General features: G+C 34.1%; 1 protein-coding gene across 2 annotated transcripts in view; it reads left to right on the top strand.

Moving 5' to 3' along the window:
• The window catches only part of cop1 (COP1 E3 ubiquitin ligase), an 84,978-nt gene that overhangs the window by 53,716 nt on the left and 17,746 nt on the right, over positions 1 to 13,516 (top strand). For both annotated transcript variants that reach the window (XM_028811315.2, XM_028811314.2), the window contains exons 13-16: positions 2,510 to 2,618; positions 6,937 to 7,018; positions 11,596 to 11,712; positions 12,863 to 12,980. In XM_028811315.2, the coding sequence (XP_028667148.1) occupies positions 2,510 to 2,618; positions 6,937 to 7,018; positions 11,596 to 11,712; positions 12,863 to 12,980 (426 nt within the window). The remainder of the gene's footprint in view (positions 1 to 2,509; positions 2,619 to 6,936; positions 7,019 to 11,595; positions 11,713 to 12,862; positions 12,981 to 13,516) is intronic.

The raw sequence follows: 13,516 nt of genomic DNA, 5'->3' as shown, positions 1-13,516 counted from the left end.
TATAGTTTAAAAAGAATGTAGTTATACTTTCTAAACTGCTTATTTTATGCATCTACTAAATAGGTTATTCTAGTCCTTTCCAAACATTTGTTGTATAGTATAGAGCATAAACCTTTATGTACCATGTAGACCACCACATCTCTATAGAAGGTTAAAAAATTTAGAAAGAAAAAAAAACATCAACAATGTAAGTGCTACAACTTCCCATGACTCAAGGCTTTCTAGATCTTTACATCCATATGGAGACAAGTATTCTGACATCCATTTTTGCTGGCTTTGTGTATTTGTTGTGGTATCTATACCACAAACAAAGGACAGTTGATCAAGCTGGGCAGTTGCCCTCATAGTCAAAAGTTATTACCTTTGCCTACTTTTTCATCCACCTGACCAAAGAGTCACATTTATGATGTACTGCAGAAGTATTTTAAGTGTCACAAAGTCACAGAGAATCTGACCCTGCCAAACTCTAGTCCTCTGCAAGCTGAAATCTTTTATTTTAGTCGGGTTCTTAATTAGAAACCAATTATTCCTGCTATTATAATACATTTACATTTGAAGTTACTTAATTTGCTAGGTAAGTTTCGAATATGATGTGTACAGTGCTACTTTTTAGAGTCTCTGCTTCTTTTTAATCGGTTTACACAAGGCTTATAGTAAAGAAACGACACCTGTGTATTCATCTGTTTCAAAAATTTTAATGGAAATTAGAAAGAGAAAAAGTAAAGGATTCAGTAATGCTAATCATCTCTAGTTTCGCAAAACATTTTAATGATGCTCTCAGAAAAGGAAAATCTGCATTATTATAAGTTGTTTTGCAGAATGGTAGCACTACTACACAAACTGAAATCAAATGAAATTTCCTTATCTCAAAAATTGGGTCCTAATAAAGAAAATGCAGGCATGTCAAACTCGTATTTTGTAGGGCCGCAGTGGTTTATGTTCCAGCCACATTTTTCTTTAGTAAGCAATTACTGTTGCTAATTGAACTACATCTTTTGCCTTAATTTTAATTGATTTGCTTTTTTTATTGAGAATGTTAATTCTTTTTCCTTTAACCAGCACGCAAAAATATAACGCCTTGGTTTTAAAGCACTCAGTGGAGTTTTTTTGTACCTTTTTATATAAAGACTTTTGTGAACTAAAAAACTTAACTGATGCTGTATAATTTTAGGAATACTCTCAGGAGTATTAATTTTAGGAGTACTCTTTTTATGTCCAACAGTAAGTGTTCAATGTTGAACTGTAGGAATGTCTTTCTCTTTATTTTGCATTCTCAAAGCCATAACCATGACAAAAACAACCAGAAAAACCGCATGAATCAATAATGGCACAAAAATGTATAGTTTTTTTTATATTAAAGAACTTTGCAACATATAAATCTATGAAAGAAGTGAACACACATGAGCACAACAGTTAGATGAGGTGCTGTCGATGGTTTGTTGTTATAATCTCCAAATGCCGTCAGAATCTGCAGAAGTTTGGATGATGAAAGGTTATTAAGAGATTTAAATCATAGGTACTAAGGCTGGACTACTCTGCAGATGTGGTGCTCCAGTGTAGGGTTCAGTGATTGTGGAGACCCAAAAGCCATGTGTGCTCTGTACACAAACTATACTAGGTTTGTGAAGTTTAATGAGGCCAATCCAAATACAATTACTGTTATAATCAAAGCAAAAGGGCAATTCACAAAGTATTATGTGTGGACATGTTTACAGCTAGTTTTAGTTTTTTTCACTAAAAATTATTTTTTCATTTAAATACCGTTGCTTTCATAATCCTATTAAAGGCGAAAAAAGATCAGATTTGACTTACGTTGATTTTAGAGTAAATGTATTTTGCATTTTCACATAATTTATTCCTATAGTTTTAAGTGTTAGCATTGTTGTTTTTTTTGTTTGTGCAGGTCTTCTGTAGCAAAAATGTTTAATAAGCAGCTGCTTCAAATAAATTGAATTTAACGAGTCAAAAAAAGTGATAATAAGGAGATTAAAATGAAAAACTTTCCTTTCATCTTTGTTTGCCGCAATTAAGTTTTCTGTCTTGGCTCATTAACAGTACTTGGTTATTAAAAATATGCAGTGTTCAGAGCTTCTCTAAAAACAGCTAGTTACACTTTGGATCTTTTTGTTAATATTTTAGAAAACAGTCTGATACAGAAGAGGGAGCATTTTTGCCTCATGATAACTGGGCCCCTGTTAGAATTGCAGCTTGTGGCCTCTGTTTCCTACAAAGGAAATTTCGCCTGTCTTTTCATTTATTCACCTAGATTACATCTGATTCCCTGGTATGTGTATGCGTTTGCAATTTTTTTTACCGCCCTCTTGGTAAACTTACGTTCTAATGACGTTTGCTTCTTGCCTTGTTTTCATTGCTATTGACATAGGCTTTAACAGTGACGCGGAGTGGTGGAATACCAAGTTTATATATTATTGTCAGTGTATTTTATAACAGTTGAATTTATTGCTGGAAATATTTTTATAATTAGTTTTATTTATATATTTATTTATAGCTGTATCAGCTGGAGTAGTTATCATAAAAACTTGTTAGCCAGCAGTGACTATGAAGGAACTGTGATCTTGTGGGATGGTTTTACAGGTCAGAGATCCAAAGTCTACCAGGTAAGACAAACCTGCTTTTTAATTTTAATGCCATTATTTTTCATCATTTTAACTCTTGTCATTTGTCACTTTAAATAGCGCACATAAGTACAGTAAAATAAACATTTTGTGGGTTAAACTGAACAGCTCATTTTATTTTCTTAACTATGAATTTAAAGGACTTCATTTATGTATGTTAATTTCCTGTGATTCTAAAAACTCTTCTTATGTGGATGATGCTTTTAGTGCTTATTTGAAATCCTTCAGTATGCTGAGTAATATTCAACTCATTATGTCTTTATATCATCTTTACAAAAACTGTAATATCATAGTGTTTGTAGCGTAAAACGTCTGCCATGGAATGGAGGCATTTTGTTCATGATTCAAAATTCAGCAGTGCAATATATGGATATTGCAATATTTTTAATTTATTTCAGAATAATTGTGTGATATATCAAGAAATAGTTTGATAAAGAATACTTAAATAGCCAATGCAGCAAATACAGTAATATGGTAAAATTATGGTATTATGATTAAAGATCAAAAGCAAAAAAGACTATATTTCACAGTTAAGTTTAGTATCAACAAACCATTCTGAAGTAACATCCACCAATAAAATAAAAACTTTCAAGCAGGCTAACTAATGGCATTTTTCAACTGTCAGTTGATGTATATATAAGATGTAACAGGTAATGCTAAATGATTCAGTTTTATTCTCTTTTCAATAGTACAGTAATCCCTCCTCGATCGCGGGGGTTGCGTTCCAGAACCACCACCCCCCACAAAAGGTGAAAATCCGCGAAGTAGAAACCATATGTTTATATGGTTATTTTTATATTGTCATGCTTGGGTCACAGATTTGCACAGAAACACAGGAGGTTGTAGAAAGACAGGAACGTTATTCAAACACTGCAAACAAACATTTGTCTCTTTTTCAAAAGTTTAAACTGTGCTCCATGACAAGACAGAGATGACAGTTCCGTCTCACAATTAAAAGAATGCAAACATATCTTCCTCTTCAAAGGAGTGCGCATCAGGAGCAGAGAATGTCAGAGAGAGAGAGAAAAGCAAACAAATCAATAGGGCTGTTTGGCTTTTAAGTATGCGAAGCACCGCCGCACAAAGCAGTTGCTGGGAAGGCAGCAGCTCACACCCCCTCCGTCAGGAGCAGAGAATGTCAAAGAGAGAGAGAGAGAGAGAAAGAGACAGATAAAAACAAACAAACAAAAATCAATACGTGCCCTTCGAGCTTTTAAGTATGCGAAGCACCGTGCAGCATGTCACTTCACGAAGCAGCTGCACAGAAGGGAGCAACGTGAAGGGTAATCTTTCAGCATTTTTAGATGAGCATCCGTATCGTCTAGGTGTGCGAACAGCCCTCCTGCTCACACCCCCTCCATCAGGAGCAGAGAATGTCAGAGCAAGAGAGAGAGAAGTAAAAATCAAAAATCAATATGTGCTGTTTGATCTTTTAAGTATGCGAAGCACCGTGCAGGAAGCATATCGCTTGATAAAGCAGCCATATGTAAGCCCAGCAAAGAAGAGAGCAATGTGAAGGTAATCTTTCAGCGTTTTTTGAGGAGCGGCCGTATCCTCTAGGGGTGCGAACAGCCCCCGTGCTCACAATATATTTGAGGAGTTTTATTTAATACGTAATACGCGCTCTGATTGGGTAGCTTCTCAGCCATCTGCCAATAGCGTCTCTTGTATGAAATCAACTGGGCAAACCAGCTGAGGAAGCATGTACCAGAAATTAAAAGACCCATTGTCCGCAGAAATACGCGAACTAGCAAAAAATCCACGATATATATTTAAATATGCTTACATATAAAATCCGCGATGGAGTGAATCCGCGAAAGTTGAAGCGCGATATAGTGAGGGATTACTGTATTGCAAAATGAAACAAGTGAAGACTGCTGCAGTTAAGTCATAAAAAAATGTTAAGCGTTAATTTGAGACAATTATTAGGTTTTAAAGATGTGAGGAATGTTGAGGTTGGAGTAGTAAGCCACAGATTAAAAACAAAATCAAACTAATACAAATCTTACTAGTTTTTTGTGCACAGAAGAGCATAAAACTTTGCACAGAAAACAAGCATGCATGGGGTTTAAGCCTAGGATACTGTTTCTGTGCAGAAGCAGTGCTGGTATTCAGTAAAAAATTAATCTGATCTTTTAATAAAATATTTTAATGTTACCTTAATATCCAAAGATATGCAGTCCTTTCCTAGGCTTAATCTTACCCCTTCTTTCATTACAACCTTGCCATGGAAGTCAATCAAAATAATATTTTATTCCTAGAAAGAAATGTTTATTTTTGCATCCTAGCAGTATTGGCACATTTCCCTACTATCGGGATGTAGTGATAGTTACAATAGATTTTTAAAGCAGATACATTTATATACACAGTCTTATATTTTTAAATCTTTGCAAAATAAGTAAAGAAAACCTGAGGTGACAGGGAATACCTAGCCACATGTATTCACCGGTTATTGAACTCCCAGTAATGTACGTAATTTTCATTTACGTTATAGTTTTAGCTGAAGCCTATATTGCATTATGCAACTCATTTACATAATCTTAGTGAGTCAGTGGCAGTCAGCAGCATGCACCATTGATGTAAATAAACCCAGCAGCATAAGTAAATGGTGCTCTTCCCTGCTGCAAGTGCCCTAATATTTCCTTTCTCTCTTCAGTCACTCAGAATATAAAAACAAAGTGTAGAAATGCAAAAGCAACATGGTATTTATTAAAGTATGAAAATGACAATAACAAAGTATAATAAAAAATAGCTTTTGATATAGATGTCTTAGAAAAGGCTTACTGAAAGTCAGCAATATCAAGGGTGGATGTTGACGTGGTTCGCTTTTTAATTTAGTAATCAGTGTGATGCATAACTTTGTATTCTCCAATGTCCAAAAGAAATGGTGTCTTTCTTTCTGACAACTCTTGGTTTACGTTTAAATGTAAATTTCCCCAGTAGATAAATTGCCTTAAGGGTCCTGTAAATTAATTTGTAGATGAGTTCCATTGTAGTTCTTTCTGGTTCATTTAAGTAGAAAGAAAACTTAATATAAGCAGTTTACAGTTTCAAAATATGACAATGTTGTACTCCTGGACAGTTGAAAAGCTGAATTAAACCCAGGGAAGGACCCCGGTCTATTTCAGTTACAATCACACATACACCCACAGTAACATTTATGGGAACAGTTTGGAGTTACCAGTTAATTTAAAATGTTTGTCTTTAGGATGTTTAAGAAAATGTGAAGTACCTGGACTTAAATCTGGGCAGACCTGGAGAAAATGTACAAATGTACAAAATTTAGAATTTTTTTTTTCTTTCCTTTAAAGTGTTAATTCATTATGTCAGTTATATGCTACATATTTCATTTGGATAGTATACCCATTTACAAAACCATAGACTAGTGCAAGGTGGTGCAGAGTTATTTCATTTCAGCAGAATTAGTCTGGCAATCTAATAATGTAGGAAAGTCATATTTGCATATCACTTGCAAGAATAGCTTGTCTATGTCTGTGGTTATCAGTTAATGGGGCAAGTATCTGTATAATGAGAAAATATAGTCTTTTCCTTAAAAAGAAAAAAAAAAACCTATTTATTGAATTTTTAAGACTTGGTGTGCACAAACTAGCGTAATTTAAGACAAAGCAAAAGCCATGTGCTTTGCACTTTGGATCTTTATCAGCTTTTTTATTGAGCTAAGGAAATTTCTCACAGAAAAGCATTACTCTTAAGATCTTAAGAATGCTACGTAAATATTAAGGCATATCCTTATGCTAATCTAAACTGAATCCTACATGTGGTGCCTATCAGTGTGAAGTTTATTTTGGGTGACTGAAAGCCATAGCAGAATGCATCTGGTTTTCCTTTCAAATTAACAGAGTACCATGATCATTCATTACAGTAATTTAAATTATTCTTAAGAGTTAACCCTTTTAGGTTCTGTGATGACTAAAATATTCTTCATCTACAGGTGAACAGCACAAAAAGCCTGTCAGTGTCCAGTGTCCCTTTTTTGAAGAAATATGTCCAGACATCTCTGTAGCTAAAAGTAGTAGATTATTGTTTCCTTTATGGACCAGTGGGTCTTTCATTAGTACATTTTTTGTGGGTTTTTTTTTCAGTATTTTTGTCAATTATACAGTCTAGTCTAAAAGGAACCAAGGGACTTTTGTGATTGGAGAATATTGTTTTGTATTTTCACTTTTCTTCCTTACTTGCCATTTAATTTTTCTGACTTTAATTTGTTTGTTTTCTGCATATTCCTTTTTATATACTCTCATGTTTATCACACAGTTATTTGATTCTCTTTTCACATTAGGAGCATGAGAAGCGATGCTGGAGTGTTGACTTTAATTTAATGGATCCTAAGCTTTTGGCTTCAGGCTCTGATGATGCTAAAGGTATGTTAAAAATATTTGTAAATTTTACATTGTGAAAGAAGTTTGAACTTTTGTTCAATTTCTGAAAAATATAATGATAACACTACTACATGTCGTAGTCTTTAATACATTTATGGGGTAGGATAAAAGGCTACCTGTAGGGATAAAAAACTAGGTGTATATTAGTGTGCCTCTTTTAACTGAACATAGTTCAGTGTTCATAAATTTTCCACAATGAGCCAAATTGGGCTTCATGGAGGAGTAGCAAGGTATTAACCAGTGGTCAGTAGTGACAGTATCAGTGTTGGCCCAGAATTACCAGAGTGGTTCTGGAACAGTTCTTGAGCAATGTGCTGTGGCCTTATCACACAGACATTGAACTTTTCTGGGCTCTTTTGGCAGTATCTCATGACAAGGTCCTAATTCCACAGGTCAAAGATGGTGCAGGAAATGTCATATTTAGGGAATGCTTTTAGGATCTGGACAACTGTCTATACTTGTAGAAAAGATGATTGCTTCTCTGTATCACAAAAAATTAAAATTGCTCGATCATTCATCAAGGTAATGTTCAAAGGTTCACAATAAATTCAGCATCATACACACATTAAGATATGTTGGTAGTAAAAGAAATTAACCATCAATACCAAAATACCTTCAAATGTTGCAAATCTTTAAAAAGGATCATTTCAGAAATCCTCCTTGGTACTATGTAGAAGTGTTAACTACACAGAATACTTTTACAGTTGCTCATTTTCACGCATGTATTATATAGATGTATTTTAAAAAAAATCAGATTTTTATATTTCTTTACATAGTAACCTTTTAACTAGCAGTTAGCTTTAGTTGAAAATCAGGAATATTTTTTTTTATAAGAATATGCATTTACTCGCTGTGCTACTTGGTTTCACCCAGAAAATTTCATAAGACAGTGGACCAATTATAATCCCTCGAGTTAGTTGGATATGTCAGAAGTACTAAGTAACTAAGTGCTTTTCTGTATGCAGTATTTATGGGGTTTTTACCAAAGGCTAATATTATTGGCAGGCAATGAGGCATAATGGTTAAGGCTTTGGACCTAGGACTTCAGGCCTTCAGATTGTGTATTTAAATCCTGCTACAGAGAATGTGTGACCATGAGTATGTCACTTCACTTGCCTGTGCTGCAACTGGAAAAACAAAAGAAATGTAACCATTTATGTCTTAAATGTTGTATGTCACCTTGGATAAAAGTGTAATTCAAATAATAATAGTAATATTTTTAGGTCACTGGAGCTACATATTCTTGAAGATGTTATTCACAATTGCACACAAGTATATCATTCCTGCATTAGATTTCTGCTTTTACTAGTGACTTGGCTTTTGTTGATTGTCATTGCAAAACACAATTTTACTGGAAATTGTATTCTTTTGATTTGCAAGATAATAATAATTCAAGCATGTATTTTTTTCCCATAGTTGCAGGCAGAAAATGAAGTTCTAACACTGAATTGTGTTTTACTTTAACTTTAACACTAGAATCCCTGAAGCCTATGGGAAAAAAATCGTAATCCCAGGTCACCTTAAATTCCTTTGCACCTCTCCATTAGCATCTTTTGTTTTGCAAATGTGTCAATCAGCACATGCAGCAAGCAGCCTGCTATCCCATCACCCCAGAACCAAGCCCCACCGACAGAGCTGAGTTGTATACGGTAAATAATATATCATTATTTGGAACACATGCATTTCATGTGTGTTCCGTGTCTACAACGATCTGTTTAAATGTAGGATGACAGGAAATGCAAACACATTCCTAAAACAGAAACTTTTCTATGTTATACTAATAATGACATGAAGTGTATAATGTGTGAAGACTTTAGTCTAAATATCAGATAAACACGTGCACTTTTATTCAGGAATATAACCAAAGAAAAAAAATAATTCATTTTATATGTTGCTGTCAATAAGTTGATGTGTATTCTTGGATGGTGCAGAGGTAAGAACTGCTGTTTTATAACCAAAAGGTTCCGGGTTCAGGTCCGGACACTCTGCTTTTTGAGTAGTGAGCTGCTGTTATTATTACTATAATAAAAACCTACATTTGATTTGATTCTGTAACACCCGGTGCAATTTTTGGCTACTTGTGAAAATTACCACTTTTTTTTTTTTTTTATTATTATTATTATTATTCAGTTTTATTCTGTTAGTGATGTTCACATGGTACAACGAACTTGCCTTGTTTATATATACTGTATGTATATATATATATATATATATATATATATATATATATATATATATATATATATATATATATACCCTAGGTTCTTGTCTATAAGCCGGACTCATGTATAAGCCGGAGACCAAAAATCATACGAATTTTTAAAATAAAATCGTATCATAGATAAGCCGGACTCATGGATAAGCCGAACGTACTATAACCTATAACTAATAGAAGGGAGGGAGGTCAGTGGTCTCACTCGCACCCATTTAATTTCTTTAAGGGGGGAGAGAGTGTGAGATATTGGCGTCTCTCTCACTCCCCGCATGGCGCGGCCGGAGCGCGTTCTTTCTGCTCTGGGCGTCGCCGAGTCAACACGCGCGCGTAGCGGTCATTTAAATTGTGATTTTATATGTAAGCATATTTAAATATATATCGCGGATTTTTTGCTGGTTCGCGGATTTCTGCGGACAATGGGTCTTTTAATTTCTGGTACATGCTTCCTCAGTTGGTTTGCCCAGTTGATTTCATACAAGGGACGCTATTGGCAGATGGCTGAGAAGCTACCCAACTTACTTTTCTCTGTCTCTCTTGCGCTGACTATCTGTGATCCTGACGTATGGGGATTGAGCAGGGGGGCTGTTTGCACACCTAGACGATACGGACGCTCGTCTAAAAATGCTGAAAGATTATCTTCACGTTGCTATCTTTTGTAAAGCTGATTCCTGAAAAGACATGCTGCACAGTGCTTCGCATACTTAAAAGCTCGAAGGGCACGTATTGATTTTTGACTGAAAAACAAACTCTGTCTTTCTCTCTCTTCCTGCTCCTGACGGAGGGGGTGTGAGCTGCCGCCTTCAACAGCTTTGTGCCGCGGTGCTTCGCATACTTAAAAGCCAAACAGACATATTGATTTGTTTGCTTCACTCCTTTGAAGAGGAAGATATGTTTGCATTCTTTTAATTGTGAGACGGAACTGTCATCTCTGTCTTGTCATGGAGCACAGTTTAAACTTTTGAAAAAGAGACAAATGTTTGTTTGCAGTGTTTGAATAACGTTCCTGTCTCTCTACAACCTCCTGTGTTTCTGCGCAAATCTGTGACCCAAGCATGACAATATAAAAATAACCATATAAACATATGGTTTCTACTTCGCGGATTTTCTTATTTCGCGGGTGGCTCTGGAACGCAACCCCCGCGATGGATGTATAAGCCGGACTTATGTATAAGCCGATATTCTATTTTTTCATTTTCACAACTTTTTTCCTTAGATAAGCCGCGGCTTATAGACAAGAACTTAGGGTATGTATATATATATATATATATATATATATATATAGTACATTTGATGCAAAAAATAACAACAGTACTTGTTCTCACTGATTCAAGGATATACCTCTGTTAAGCTTAGAAAATCATTTTAGGCACTTATAAGTGCATGTTGCCTCTGGCCTCTCAGATGCATAAAAATTTTTGCATTCTTACATTTTCTTAAAGAAGCAATTAATATCTGCAAGCTGTACAAATCTTTCTAATAGTAGTTTGAAACAGAAACTGAGAAAGTAGTCACTCGTTTGTACAGTATAATTTATAATTCTTGATGAATTTTCTATGTTAAATGTGTTTTTATTGAATTTCAGTTCATATTGGTTTGTGCTTTTGATACAATTACTCCATGTCTTCATGAATTCCTAAAGTTTAATCAGAGTATTTTTTTTGTTTTTGTTTTTTTCCCCTCTGACCATTTTATTTAGGTGCACTTGAAACCACTATACAATAAAAGACATTATTGTTATCTAAGGTTTTACAGTATTTTAGAAAGGGCATTAGAGATTTTGTAATAATATAACACCATACAGAAGACTGCAGTTCTAAATGTACACTACTTAACGTGGCATTTTCTAGTTTTTTAACATTTATTAACAATTACTGGGGTGCCATTTTTTGTACCATTGACAGTTTTTATTGTTTTTTTGTATGTACACAAAAAGTGAAATAAGTTGTAAGTTTAAGGACAGTGAGCATGATTTTACCAGACAAGAAAACATAGTGGCTATTGCTTTAAATTTCTAAGCAAATGAAATAGTGTTTTACTCCATTTCAGTCTTTCAATTCTATTTAAAACATTGTTTTTGCAGGTAAATAGGGAACTGAATTTGCAGCAGCTGAGCATCTTTAATATTATTGATTCTTACACTAGAGGGAGCAGCAAGATCAGGTGAAATGTAGTTTGATATGACCAATTAAATAAGAGAGAGACTATCATGTAGGGTAATACTTGATTTGTTCATTAGTACTTTGGAACAGTGTTTGCCTAATTATCATTTATTATGAGAGTGTATGACTCTTGCTTCTATTTGCAGGGAAAGATTACATTAATTAAATATGTTTTTGTGTTACAGTGAAATTATGGTCTACAAATCTGGATAATTCTGTAGCTAGTATTGAAGCAAAGGCTAATGTCTGCTGTGTGAAATTCAGTCCCACATCACGTTATCACCTTGCTTTTGGCTGTGCAGGTAACTTGATTTTTGAAGATCAGTGTAATTTTGTTGCTTGCTTAAGAATAATTTTTGATGCTTGTGTTGCATCAAGTGTACACTTTAATTGCAATTACTGTAATGACAAAACTGAGTAATGTGCAACAATAAAATCTATTAATTTTAGTCTTCTTTGGGAAGATGTCAATAATCATTTCTTTAAATCAGACCTATTAAAAATAGGTTTAGAGATTTCTTTAAATCGGACCTATTAAAAACATGTTAATACTTTAATTTATCACAAAGGTTTTTGGAATTTCCTTGCCAGTCTTTCTTTTTAATTAACATGCCTTTTTGTTTCCTCTAAATGAAAATAATTGTACCATTTAGAAACACTAAAAGAGGAAGTATTTTAGTTTTTTTGATCATTTATAGCATATTGTTTCTAAACAGTCATGGTTAACTACTGCATAGTCCATATCTTTGATTTATTTTGATTATAACATGTTTTTGTATCTGATTAATTGTAACAGAACTCTACTCTTTGCTCTTCAATATTTTGTCATGTAAAATATCTTTTATTTGTTAAACATTGTTTTTATAATGCCTTTAATCAAAAACACACAGTATAATATATTTTATTAACTATAATACCTTAATCTGTCTAGATTTTTTAAGTACCTTATTTGTATGATTACTCGCCTAACCTCTATGTTAGTGACTGGACTAGAACAAAAACTGTTCAGCTAAAAGCAGCCACAGTACTTGTAGTTTACATTCAGTACTTAGAATGTGTCATGTGTGACATTAATTTGGCATTAATCTTGGTGGAAATCAGTTGTGATTATGGATATGTAGTATTTCACCTTCTATCCAATCTTCAAAATTATTGAATTCCTAAACAGAACTATGTTTTAACACTGTAATCAGATCTCAGAATTGCTTAGATTCTCAAATATTCAAAAATGTGCTTTGGATAGAAAACACATTTTTGGAAAGAAAAATAAATACAATGTTGGTGTGGATTTATTTTGATAGAGTATAAAAGTGTTCGCATTTCTGAAATTATAGTAATATTTCTGTCAATTTATCATCCAATCTGAATTGTAGTACTTAAATTCATCCTTTAGTTAAATCTCCAAAAATTGTATTTTTAACTTAAAAAATACTGGTTTTGTTTACTTTACAGATCACTGTGTTCATTACTACGATCTCCGAAACACTAAGCAGCCTATCATGGTTTTCAAAGGTCACCGCAAAGCAGTGTCTTATGCCAAGTTTGTTAATGGCGAAGAAATTGTGTCAGCGTGAGTTAATCCTCAATACATTTCTAATCTAAATTTAAAATGTATTTATTTGTTGTATTTTCAGATTTTATATACTTGGTTATTCAAGGTAATTAAAACAATTTGCACATGCACACTTTGAAAACTTTAGAAGTCACATTTTGGGTGTGATTGTTTTTCACAACTTTAATTACAAAATGCTGTTGTTTTAAGTGGGTATTCATAGATCCAGCATCCTAGGTTTAAGCTCCACACCTGGGGCCTCATGCATAACGCAGTTTGTAGAATTCGCACTATAACATGACATAAGCACAAAAACGGAAATGTGCTTACTTACAAAAAAATCCAGATGCATAAATCTGTGAAAACGCCAGCTTCCACGATCTTCTGCTACATAAATCCTGGTCAGCGTGAAAATTAACACACGTGCACGCGCCTGCTGTCCTGCCCCAACTCCTCCCAGAATTACGCCTCTTTGAATATGCAAATCAATATAAATAACCCTTAAGCTCAGCCTTCTGTGAAAAGACAATGACAAAAGTACGAGGGAAAATAGG

Source organism: Erpetoichthys calabaricus, chromosome 10, assembly GCF_900747795.2.
Source record: "Erpetoichthys calabaricus chromosome 10, fErpCal1.3, whole genome shotgun sequence".
In the NCBI taxonomy this organism is placed as follows: Eukaryota; Metazoa; Chordata; class Cladistia; order Polypteriformes; family Polypteridae; genus Erpetoichthys; species Erpetoichthys calabaricus.
This window is presented reverse-complemented; position numbering and strand designations above follow the sequence as displayed.